Genomic DNA, 12,642 nt, shown 5'->3' on the forward strand with positions numbered 1-12,642 from the left:
TAATTGGCTAACAAGTTGACAGCCTATCTTTAAAGCATGTTTACTAGTCTCATTTTTTTTTAAAAAGAGGCCAAAGTGAAATTGAAATGGAAAAAACATTGCAGTAAAAGAATAAGAAACAAAGAATTACCGTAATTACTCGAATCTAACGCGCACCTTTTTTCCGGTTAAGCGAGTTCATAAATCGCATGCGCGTTAGAATCGAGTACGAACAAAAAAATTACGGTCAATCTATTGCCATCGGCAAATCCCAAATGGCCGCCCCCTACGTGCATTGGCATGGCGCGTCGGCCATTTCTGCCTATGTATTTCCCATGTGCGGCACTTCGTACGTGTGCTGAGGAGTTCGTCATCTAGTAGTGCATCAGCATCGACGGCGTAGAAGGGCCGACTCCAAAAACTCGAGTGCACCACGATGCCGCTTTAAAAAAAAAAGTCTTCGCGTGTGCAGAAACGGACGGAAATCGGGCCGCATCGCGGTTGTTCGGAGTTCCCGAAACGTGCGTGCAGGACCGGCGGAAACAAAAGCAGAAGATTGTCGACAGCAAAGCTTCACGCAAAGGCTTCAGTGGACCACAGCAGGGTCGGTTTCCGCAAATTAAAGAGCTGCTCGGCGAGTATGTGCTTGAGCAGCAGGCGGCACAGCGGCCCGTGACGACAGAACTGTTCCAAGTGCGGGCTATGCAATTAGTCTTAGAAAAAGGTCTAATGCGGAGCCAGTTTAAAGCGAGCAGGTGCTGGCTAACTAACTTTATGAAGAGGAAAGGCTTTTCCCTCCGAAGGGGAACATGCATATGCGAAAAGTTTTGCGGAGTAGTACGATGAAAAGCTTCACAGTTTTCAGAGGTTCGTCCTAAACTTGCGGCGCAACAACGGCTACCTGCTTGGGCAAATCGGGAATGCCGATCAGACGCCTCTTTACTTCGACATGCCTGGCACCACAACCGCCGAGAAGAAGGAGGCGAAGCAAGTTCGCGTGCTGACATCGGTCCATGGTAAAACTACAGTGACGGCAATGCTCTGTTACACGTCAGATGGGCAGAGGCTTCGCCCGTACGTCATATTTAAATGGAAGACGCTCCCGAAAGAAGTCGTTTTCTCAAGTGGTGTGATCGTGCGGGCCAGCCAGAAAAATGGGTGCGCGTTGCAACCGATGTCTTGCGTTTTGTTTTTTTTCGCTGTGGAAATCGGGTGCGCGTTACAATCGAGGACGCGGTAGAATCGAGTAAATACGGTATCGAACAAACAATATTTGATTTGAAAACCCTGAACACTCATGTATTTGGTATTCGACAAAGTGAGGGAATTAACTGTCTCCTTGTGTTTCCTGATCTCAATTTTCAGGTATTTGTGAGCAAGTACTGTGTCGCTTGACTTTAGTAGTAATACGGAATAGTGCATTCAACATGACACGGGCCGATAGGGAACCAGCGCTGGAGTTCGCACAACCACTCTGGCGGTGACAGCGCGCACTTCTCAGCTGCTCCCGCAGACGAAAGTGGCGGCTGGTAGAGGCGGTGCGTGTGCGCATCTCCGTAACAAAACCAAAGGGCGCTGGCAATACTGCTACGCATTCAAGTGTAACAATATATAAAAGAAGGGAGGACGTATAGAGGAAAATGAGGACGTAGAAAGAAGAGGCGGCGTTGCATCTAAGCGGTCAGGCGAGCAAAATTCTGTTCTCGCTCTCCTGTCTAGTGCTGTCAGACTCGTTTCTAAATCGAATGGCGCGTGTCTGCTATAGTTATTCAGTAGTGAAGAGAGCCATTAGTGAAAACCAGGGCCAAACAGTCGAGTTTAAAGGGGGTTTTGCCAGAAATGAAATGAGCATATTATGCAACATACGACATATGGAAACTTTTTTGTTTATTTGGCACGCTGAGCTTCGAGTTGTACACTTCAGGTCTAACAAAGTTTCCATGTGTTCATCCGTCTGACCACCACCACCAAACTCCATCTGATGCCACCATGTGAAGTGAATGATACGATAGGCAGGTAGTCTTTTTTTTTTTTTTTTGTAAACAGTTGCGTGTAAAGAAAAGCTATCGTGTCCACAAGACTTGTGGGGGTCACGTTCACCTATGCTTTTGAGCTGTTATAAAAGATACTCCTGCGCTGAATACTCGATGCTGAGATGCCTCAGTGCAAAAAAACAGGGTTCTTGTTACGAACAAAGCAGCGGACTGCTTGAAGCTTAGCTCTCTGGAGTCACGGGATGTGGTATGCGTTTTTCTCACTGGATGCCATGGCTAAGTAACATCAGAATTTATGCCTTGCTAGAGAAGTATCAAATGCCTTCGATTATTACTCTTTGTTTAGTTCGCCTAACACACAGTTTCAGTTTTTCCGCTTGCCGGTGTCGGCCTAAAATGAAGGTGTCTGTTTAACATCGACAATTGCTAGTGTTTCATGTGCCAAACAAGATCATTTGAGGTACACTGTAGTGTGTGTATCAAAATTGTGACCGCTTGGGGTTCTCGAATGTGCACATATATCTTGTTTCACGGGTGTTTTTCTTTTATATTTCACCCGCTCTTTTTTTTTTAAATTTCACTCGCCCTCGGGAATAGCCGCACGACACCACATGTGCTATGCTGCCACGGTTGTTTGCTTGATCAATGTCCTCTTACATGCATACCATGGACAGGGCGTACAAACGATGCTAGAAGAAAAAAATTTGATGCAGCTACCACTTACTTTGCTTTTGTTTTTGTTTTGTTTTGTATTACTGCAGATGTTGGCAGCGTCACTGCATGGGTTTGTCAATGGGGGCATGTGAGCCACCACTAGCATTAGCCCAAAACCCAGCACGCAACCAGAAAATGAGATGACGATAGTTATAGCGCGAGAACAGAACAATGACAAAGAGACAAGAAGAACACGAAGGACGTCGCTGTTCTGTTCTCGCACTATAACCATCGTCATGTCATACCAACTAGCCCAAACTGCCACTATTCTCAGAAAATTAGGATGGGGAAGCTGCTATCATGGCACAGCACTGTCCCTTCGATAATATAGGGAGCTAGCATGGACGGTGCCGACGCTACGCACTCTGGGTAGGCAGCCATTTTTTTGTCAGAGGCAGTAGGGGAGTGCAGCAGAGTGTTAAAAGAAGGCTCTGAAAGGCCGCTCTTCCAGCTTTCGCTGTGACAGTGCTGCGCATTCTGTGCAGGCCTGGTGGTTTTTTTTTTTTCTTGAAAGATGAAACTTGTTATAATGTGGTTTGAGTGCACTGCTGTTTCTGAGTACCTCATGCTCTAACGACGCTTTCTTCCATTAGGCCTCCTCCTGTTGAGCCACCGCCTGCACGTCCGCCAGAAGATCGACCTGGAGTGCGTACGCGAGGTGCGCGCCTGCCCGACTTCAAGACCCTCAACTTGGACCTGCGGTGGCAGAAGCCACTGCGGGCGCGTCTGGTTTCCAACAAGAAGCAAGAGCAGCAGCAGGAGCAGCAGCAGCAGCAGCAGCAGCAGGCTTCCCGATCCGACACTCCGGACTCCCTCTCCTCCGAAGGCACTACAGAGGTGAGTAGATGGTGGTTAGGTCGTCTTTCCGTTAAGAGCCAGTATTCATGCAGCACGAGCTTTTCTCATGTCAGCATTAGCATTTTTAATTGGGCACTAAGAAGAAGATTTTTTTTTTTTCAGATTATTACACTACTCTTTCATGATACCAATATCACCATGCTTGCATTTGTGAATACAAATGAAGTTTTACTCTCCTACTGTAAACGTTGAACAGACTTCATGTTTATGAAACACCGGCAAGCGCTTTTCTCTGAACGACAGCATTGTCGAAGGGCAGGCAAATCACTGCTCTACATTTCCTACAACTCGTATAGGTTCAGCGCACCTGCATGCATAAAAAATGTTTCTCGTTGTGCATCAAGTAATATTTTTATGCGGGAGATTCTTCAACTTGAAATTTTGTGTATCGTGCTTTTGATGTAAAATTTTATTGATGTTCATGTTTATAGACAGCAAATTAAACCACTGCCTTTAGACATAGGCATCGAGTGGATCACTCCAGCTCGTGTTCCATTTGGAGTTGTCTGATTAATCACCAAATAAAATAAAAAAAGAAGAAAGAGAGTCCTTCATCTTGGTTATACTGTCAGTGCAAGAGGCGTCTTCTCGGTCGTTGCAGTCGGTATCAAGCACACAGCAGTCGCAGCAACCGAGGCACCACATTCCCCAACTCCTCCTGGACTCCAACCCGATCGAGTGGAGTGTTGGAGATGTGGCTCGTTTTGTCTCTGGCACCAATTGCGCGTACCTCGTTCGTGCCCTGCAGGAACAGGTGAGTCTCGTCGTCAACATGCAGGACTTTCTCCTCCCCTTTTCGCAGAAAATGTAATAATAAGGAGGAAAATTTACAAGTCAATGTACTGATTCGAATGCCATGCGTGCACAAGTTTCATGGATCCAATATAAAAGTCCTGGAAAACCTCGTCACAACAGATGCTTCAGGGACCCCTTGTAACCGGCTGTTCTAAAAACACCGCGGACACTATGGCATGTATACAGCTCAGTGGCACTGTGTCAATGAGTCAGTGTGGGAGCATGGCAGTGATTATAAAGGCATAGTGACAGAAAGTTCAGTGATACTTGTAGTGGCAACAAAGGGATGAATGATGTCTGGCTGTTGAATGGAAAATAATTGAACCAAGAAAGAGAAATTTCAGCACATAGCAGGTGGTAGTAGGATGTATGCCATATTGCTCGAGCAATGTGCTGGTTGTGTCCTTTTTAATTAGTGTAAAACTCACTCCAGGGACCCAGAAAAGTTGCCCTTTGTGACAAAGTGTTCTTTTTTATAGTAGAACCATGGCATGCCCCTTTGCTGCTGTTTTTTCCTCTTTGCAAGCCGGAAATGAGGGAAAAACACGTATGGCTGTTATGTTCACCAACTTACTTGTGTGTGTAACAGCATTATTTTATAACTCCGTTTAATCATGAACTTTGTTCTTGCTTTTGTCTGCACAGGAGATTGATGGACAGGCTCTTCTTCTGCTGACTCTTCCCTTGGTCCAAGAGTTCTTCGAACTTCAGCCAGGTCGTGCCATCCAGTTTTGCCAGCTGCTGGAACGCATCAAGCTGGCCTTCTACGTCCAGTATGCCAAGTGAAGTGACACCGCGAGCATCCAAGACGAAGGAGCAATGCGATTACCGGTGACATCATTAGTTTGTGTCTCTGTTGTTTCGCCTGCTCTTCTGTGATAAAAGCAGACGAAAAGACTAAGTGGGCTGTCCTGTGTGCTCAGAATGCCGATATAAACTTTGAGATTGATGTCTGATAATATTTACTGTTCAAGTGCTTCCTGTCTCACATGACCATGTTGGCACGGGGCGGCTAGTGACAAGCTGTGACATTGGTGACGGTACCTGCCTTCCTGGGTGAAAGAAAATCTTTCGACGATTGTTTGTCTTGCAGTCATGGCAGTCTCCCGAATCACTGAGTGATGGGCAATTGGTGTGACGTCGTGTAAAACATGGTGTTCGTCTGATTAAAGGTCTGCAAGTGAACAGTGAAGCGTGAAAACAGAGTGATGCTTCGCTAGAATTTCACTTTGTGGTGATAGGGCTGACAGTTTTGGCAGGTGCAATTTGTGATTCTACAGTTATGGACTGACAGGGTGTGTATATAATATGGCCAAGACTTCTTGCAGCGTGTTCCCTGGAGAACACCACGTAGCTCTTTATGTAACATTTGAGTTGGGCACTTCAAAGGTATGATCTTGTATGCGTTATGTTACAGCGTTGTTCCTCGCCACTCGGGATTGTTCAAGGCTCACGTAAAGGTCACGAATGGGGTCAGTCACGTGACCCTTATGCGGGGGCAATGAACATTCCCTTAAAGAGTGCACACAAGTCCACAACCCGGGTCTGCTCCTTGGGACCACACATCTTTTATGGTGTGTTTTCCAGTCTTGCATCGTTGAATACCAGATTCCTTGAAGTCTTATTATGAAAGGGTTTTCTTCCTACATTTTTAACCCAAGAATTTTGCCTGTATTACATTTTGGTTAGTATTATAAACTGAGATTTATGGTATGCATCCTGGGAAAATGATGGCATTTGCTAGAATTTAAAAAAAAAGCGAGAAACCTCCAAGCTGGGCATTTTGAACTAAGAAGTGTTGTTAGGCACATTCTGACTGTTCACAAATTCATTTACTGTTTACTGTGTTCGTAAATGTGTTGTCCGTGAATGTTTTTACGATGGCATTTTCTTTTGGTGGTTGTCAAGGGTGAATGCGTTAAATGTGTACTAGCTTACTTGACGTGGCGCCTGAGCGAAACGGCAGCAGAATCTTTTCATAGGCAATCCCACTCACGGAGAGTAAGCGGTGGTTTTCCTATGTTGTCCATTTTTAGGCTTGGCACTGGCTTGCACTGCGTAACGAGTATGTCATGTTAAATGTGCGACAGTTAGCAAAAATGTCAAGCTCACCTGTCTTGGATTCAGTCTGCGATTGTGATTGTAGGGCGGAGTCGGCAGACAATAAATGCTCACCTGTTGCACTCGGCTCACCATTATTTAGATGAGGTAAGCAGGACTTGGCCTCGTCATCTCTACTGATATACACTCAAACCTCATTATAACAAAATTGCATCTTACATGAAAATAAGTTATTAATAACCGAAAATGCGCTATAAAGGTGTATTCCTAACTCTCTTTCTATTGGAAGACTATTTTTTATTTACTTTGTTACAACTGATATTTCGTTATATCCACATTTGTTATATTGAGGTTTGAGTGTAATGAAAAAATGCCTTCTAGCTGTGCAGTGTGCCCTTAAAATATGTACAACTTTTAAGAAGCAATATTCCTAGACAGCAATAACCATCAATTGTGAATTTTACGTGCAATCGCATTGAAATTGCAATTGGGCTGTTAGAGTGCTTCTGACAGGAAACTGCCTGATGTGCAGTGGCAAATGAAAAGCAACCAAAATTGACGTTAATTGTCGTTGATTTGAAAAATGAAACCACAAAGAGTGTGCAGCTTTCAAGGGTGTTAATACGTGGTGCCAATTTTGACAGCTCTTGGGGGTCGCAGTGCCATAAGCTTGTATGTACAGTCTGAAAACACTAGGGTTTTTAGCGTTTCTCTTGAGCTTTCTTATTCAGTGCAATGCATTCAACCACAGCATAAGAAATAGCAGAATAGTTGGAAGGCAGGCTTTTAGACCTGTAGGAATGACTGGTGTATCCCTCGTTTTTTTTTTTTTTTTTTTAGTGTACGAGCATCCTCTTGCATAGTTACACCCTTAAAGGTGTACAGTGCAGGTTCTCGCATTCAGTCTGCTGTTCGTTCTAGCATGATGTGCCATTAAGCACACTTTAAGAATGAAAGAGAGGGTGATGCTTTTCGAATGCAATTCCAAGAGCTCTCAGACTTTGCAGTGAACATTCGTTTTCGACTTGAGAGCTGAGAGTGAGGGAGTTTAAGAAAATGAGTTATTCCCATCTAAGGAGTGAACAGGGCTCCCCTTAGTATGAAGAGTGTATGTGCAAATACTTGTGTGTTTGGTTTCCTTATTGTGAATGCTACAAAAGTGGTCCATAATTGATATAGTGTGGATAAATGTGGCCAGAATTTTTCTTTTTTTTTTTCCGGCTTTGAAACTGCCTACACACTGTTGTATTTAGTGATTTAATGTAGATCTTTTTAATGGTAGTCATTGCAATTCACAATTGCAACTTACAATTGAAATACCTGGGATCAATGTGGAGTTGAGACAATGGTTGTGAGGGGAAACTGCATACGCACAGCATACACTTCAGCATCAGTTTTAGCATAGCCTTTCTCACTTTTCACATGATTTACGGACTTTCAATCCTACATCCTAGTTGGCTGATCTAGGTTATCATTAACAAAAGTCTAAAGCTTCAAGCCTTTGTGTCAAAATAGTTGACAGACAGTTGGCACAGTATACTCGCACTTTATCTTTTTGCCAGTGGATGTTGTTCAGCCCATCTAATCGTGCAATTTTGTTGAGAAGTACCTGTTTAGACCCACTGGCACCACTATATGCGCAAACCTTTCTGCAGTGCGAAATTAAATTTACACTGTGACACGTAGCAACTTAGTTGCATCAAGGTACTCTGCTTAGCCCTTTTCATACTTCCCACTGCCTTGTCTCAGCCACGGAAGTTTCTGCTGTAGCTAGCTTGTTTCATCTAAAAGGTACCGTTGTGGTTTTTGCGTGCTGTCCAAACACTGCTTAAGTGCACAGCCTGCTATCATCCTTCGGATTAAACCGACACTGCTGACCTCATTGTTTCATTGTGGTTCACCTATTTTATGCGAGGCTTGACCCCAAGGAGTGAGCTTGCAATTTCCTCACCTTGTGGCCTGTTTCCAGTGCCTTTGATTAGTCACCTAACTTCAAAGACCGGATGAAAATAAGCAACCATGCTTTTTACAAGAGAGAAGGTGGTTCCAGAATAAACGTTAAAATGTAGCTATCACTGTCGAATGTAGCTTAGTTTTGTAGTAGCAGAGCTTTGATGTTATTTTACGTGGCAGTGTAGGCCCGGAACAATGCTCATGGAAATGACCAATCAAAGATGCTGTCACCATGCATTCCACAACAAGATGGATGCGTAAGTTTATAACATATCGCGCTTACACCTCCTAAATCTGGTTGTCTATATTTTGCCACGACTTATGGGACGATTAGCTTGACTAGGAGGCTTTGCTTATGTGTGGACGAATGAACCACATAATTTGACAAGTGCATGATATGTTGCGGTTAGCATTTGCCACGGCATCCTAACGACTGTAGACGTGTTGGGATCTGTTCACTGCCTTGTCGATCATGTGCGAATACTCAGACAGGATGTTAAAAGTACCAAAAGGAGGAGCAAGTTGTCTGCAATGATCGCATAGTGTGCAGATAGAGGTCGATATGCACAGAAATTCGCCAGCATGCATTTTTTCTTGCTGTCAAGTATTTAGAAAGAAATGCGTGGTACTGCACTTAACTCCTGCACACAGTACAACTACTGCTGTACTTTTGTGTATTGTCATGCTTGTGGAAACTATACTGAGTTCACTGCAGCATGCTCAAGCTCGCTACAAACGTCTAGATAATTAAAGAGGCTTCTTCCGGGCTAATTTTGTGCAATAAATGACACGAAATTCACAGAATACCAAAGTGGTACGAAGAAAGATTGTCTATGTAGTGCTCGGTTTTAGGGCGTGACAGTTTTCGTCATAGTCACATATTGAGTTTGCAAACCGCCAAGATACTATTGGGAAATAAGACACCCTGCCATTTAAATTATTGAGTTTAATCGAATTAACTAAAAGGAACTCTGGGATCGTTCGGTCCCCATGGGAATAATGGGTAGTACCACGCGGATTTGCCTGGTCTTCGTGCTTGCGGGTTTTGCGTTCACTTGAGGCTTTGTTTGTTGTTGTGTTTTGGTTTTGTTCCAAATGAAAGAACGGAATGTTGTGGACTTCGTGAGCAGATTGGAACTGGTGAGACTAAAAAGGTCGAAGTGGTGAAGGTTAGCTGCTTAATCTTTGCTGAACTTCTTCTTTCGGCAAAGTGGGTTCAGGCCACACGGAGCCAAAGGGAGCTCAAAGAACGAAGCTCATACAAACACGTGTACTGCCCATCATTCCCACGCTGGCTTGGCACTAGTGCTAGTGTTCCATGTAGTCTATTTATGGGAAACGCTATGATTTAAATTACACAACGGCATCCACCGCTTCCGCAAATGTATTCAAAACATACGTGTGCAAAGTGCTAGTAGTGGCATTTATGTAAATTAATGACCTGATAGTGTCTAAGTGAGATGATTTCATCTGCCATTGCACGAGTTGGACCACTGTTTGCATCGCAGTCATCGTATTCATTTTGTTTTTTGGAAGGCCTCGTGCTTGTTGTCTTCGGCGTGATCAAGAGCAGACCAGTGGGCATTTTTCACGGGTTTGCTGTGTGCATGTGTTGTGTGTTCCAACTCATTAAAGGTGAGCACATCAATCGCTGTCGATACCAAAGTGCGAGAATGTTGTTATCTATGATCAAAAGTCTAATGCATATGTTATTTTTCTCCACGAATAAAAGTACGCCGTCCGAATGGTGTTTGTTTTTTTGTTGCCCAATGGAAACAAAAGGTGGCCCATGTTTCTAGTGGCAGCTCAAGCTTAGTGAGCACGTGATTTCATTCGTCGGTCGTAAACGTTAGCTCTTTCCATACAGTAGGAAGTGGGCTTAGTTTCGGTGCATTGATGCACTGATTATTTCAGCGCATTGATTGGTTTATGTGCAGTGGTGCATCTGTGCATTTGTTAGTTAATAAATCATTTCAGGGTGTATTGGTCTCATTCATTTGACTTTTCAAGGTAATTAAACCAAATATTTTCGGAGACGCTTCCTGAAGTTTTTTAACCAAAGTTTATTTGAAGCCTTTAGAAAGTCCCTAATTAGAAATGATTCACAGTATTTATTGCAAGTACTGAGAAAAAAGAATTGGAAGTACATGCATGCCTCATTTTAACAAAGTTGCATTTTACACAAAAATAAGTTTGTTATTACACACAAAAATTTGTTATTAGATATGTTTGGAATATTATATCTATTGGAAGACAATTAATTTACTTCATTATAACATATGTCCTTATATCTAGGTTCGTTTTTTCGAGGTTCGAGTGTACACGAAATATGTACCGTGCTAGAGATTTTCAACGTTCACTAGTTAAACCATGTGAAAAACTTCGAAAACGCGAAATTGAAATTAGATTTATGATTATTGCATAAGGGGCCGTTGTTCTGGCTAAGCAAAGATCACTTTCTTGTTCTTCATTTTTTGAGCTGGGATCCATAAGACACCTTGTGTGCTTGACAGTCACGCTCAGTCAGCTCGTTTTTGCATGCAAGCTAGTCTTGTGATGCACCTAAACCATCACTAGTTTCTCTGTGTTTTGTGAAGTAGTAATCGTGCAGTACAGTGCAGTATAGTACATTAATGAGTGGTAGCTTTTGTCCAGGTGGTGTCAAAAAGTGCTGCATCAAGCTTCTAGTCAAGCTCTAGCTGAAAGTCAGCTGTACACACTTCTGTGAGTGCAAACTCTACGTGATGAAACGCATTCCTTATAAGCCGTTGATAACCTATCGAAAATGCATCCACTGATAAATAGCGTTACCTGCCTGGTTTTAGCATAATGCAATAATCGCTCAAACGTACTTCTGTACATGTAGTACTCATGCTTTAAGTATCATCATAACAGTGTACATGTCCGAGTAAGAAATTATACAACCCTATTAATTGCCATATTTTTGCAGGAGCTTAAAACGTTGTAGTTGATACAACCAAAGCTCGAATGTTGTTTCTTGATGGCTGAATCAGTGGGAGCGTGGGATGTGAACGTGCATGACCGCAATAGACGTAGCAGCAACATTGCCCACAGTGTCATTCTGCTTGCGAAGAGTGTAGATCTTTTGAGCCTACAGGAATTATGGTGTTTATTTGAAGATTGAGCAATTTTTGGGTGTACAGTGCTCACAAATTCAAATGCTACCTCAGATTGCTTATTGCAGCAGAAGCTGTGATGAGATCAGAACACTGGTTGAGTGTGGCGCCGTAGTTGCCCACTGCTGCTGCCGCCGGTGTCCGTAACTAGTATCGCAAGAAATAAGAAAAAAAAACCTCGCTAAATAAAAAAATCACAGCATATCTATGGAGTAAATGATGATGAGTGGGGCAAAGAATCCATTCATCCGTGCATGCATCTGTTTGTCCGTGTATCCATCTGCCTGTCTATGCGTTCGTTTGTCCAGTCGTCTGTCTGTGCATGCGTCTGTCCGTCCATCCGTCTGTCTGTATTTCTGTCTGTCTGGCGATGAGCACGAGCCGCCGCAGCCCTCCACTCCGCTTTGATCATGCCCAACCAACGAAACAACGAGCACAAGTCGCCGCACGCTCTGCTTCGTCTATTCTCCACCAACGATCCGCCACATACGCACGGCGACGATCCAGGAGACTGAGAGAGACGCTCATTCTCTGTGCACACAGGCACCGCCAGCGCAGCAGCCAATCGGATGGATGGATGAATTGATATGTCTGTACCCTTTAAATTGGGTGGCGGCTAACACCAGCTAGCCATAATACTTAGTGAACCAATAACTACATTTATCTTTTTTTTTCCCCTCCTTTAAATAATGAAGTCAAGGACTGGTACATTGCTGCGAAGGATTTAATTTTCACTCGTGCCTTGATTGTAGCCACCAATCAGATAATCTCAAGTCTATTTTGCCCTCCCTTTCCCTAAACCCCAGTGCTTTGAAAAAATCTGTGCCATCATCCTGAACTATAAAGTGAAGCCCTTTACAGAACGTTATCAAGTGTTTGGCAGTTTCCTCCTCCTCTCCACACTCACTGCGTACCGTGTCAACCCCTTTGTATTTGGCCCGATATGTCTTGGTTCGCAATACTCCCGTCCTCACCTCAAACAGTAGAGAACTACCCTGAGTATTATCGTAGATCCTTTTCTTGGCAATTACCTGCTTAAGGGGGCAGACTGGTCTTAGACATCTTTTTGTTTATTTCTTCAGTGACCTTAATAAAACTGCACAGGATTATGCAGTTTTTTTGCCAGTTTTAAATATTTAATTAGTTTTCTT

At 43.5% G+C, this 12,642-nt stretch overlaps 1 protein-coding gene across 2 annotated transcripts in view; it reads left to right on the top strand.

Moving 5' to 3' along the window:
- LOC119174210 (scm-like with four MBT domains protein 2) overlaps window positions 1–10,099 on the top strand; it is a 122,282-nt gene extending 112,183 nt beyond the window's left edge. For both annotated transcript variants that reach the window (XM_037425033.2, XM_075896000.1), the window contains exons 19-21: window positions 3,281–3,524; window positions 4,147–4,299; window positions 4,986–10,099. In XM_037425033.2, coding sequence (XP_037280930.2) covers window positions 3,281–3,524; window positions 4,147–4,299; window positions 4,986–5,126 — 538 coding nt within the window. In that variant the 3' untranslated portion in view covers window positions 5,127–10,099. The remainder of the gene's footprint in view (window positions 1–3,280; window positions 3,525–4,146; window positions 4,300–4,985) is intronic.
- The last annotated feature ends 2,543 nt before the right edge of the window (window positions 10,100–12,642 follow it).

This window comes from Rhipicephalus microplus, chromosome 5 (assembly GCF_043290135.1).
Source record: "Rhipicephalus microplus isolate Deutch F79 chromosome 5, USDA_Rmic, whole genome shotgun sequence".
Classification (NCBI taxonomy): domain Eukaryota; kingdom Metazoa; phylum Arthropoda; class Arachnida; order Ixodida; family Ixodidae; genus Rhipicephalus; species Rhipicephalus microplus.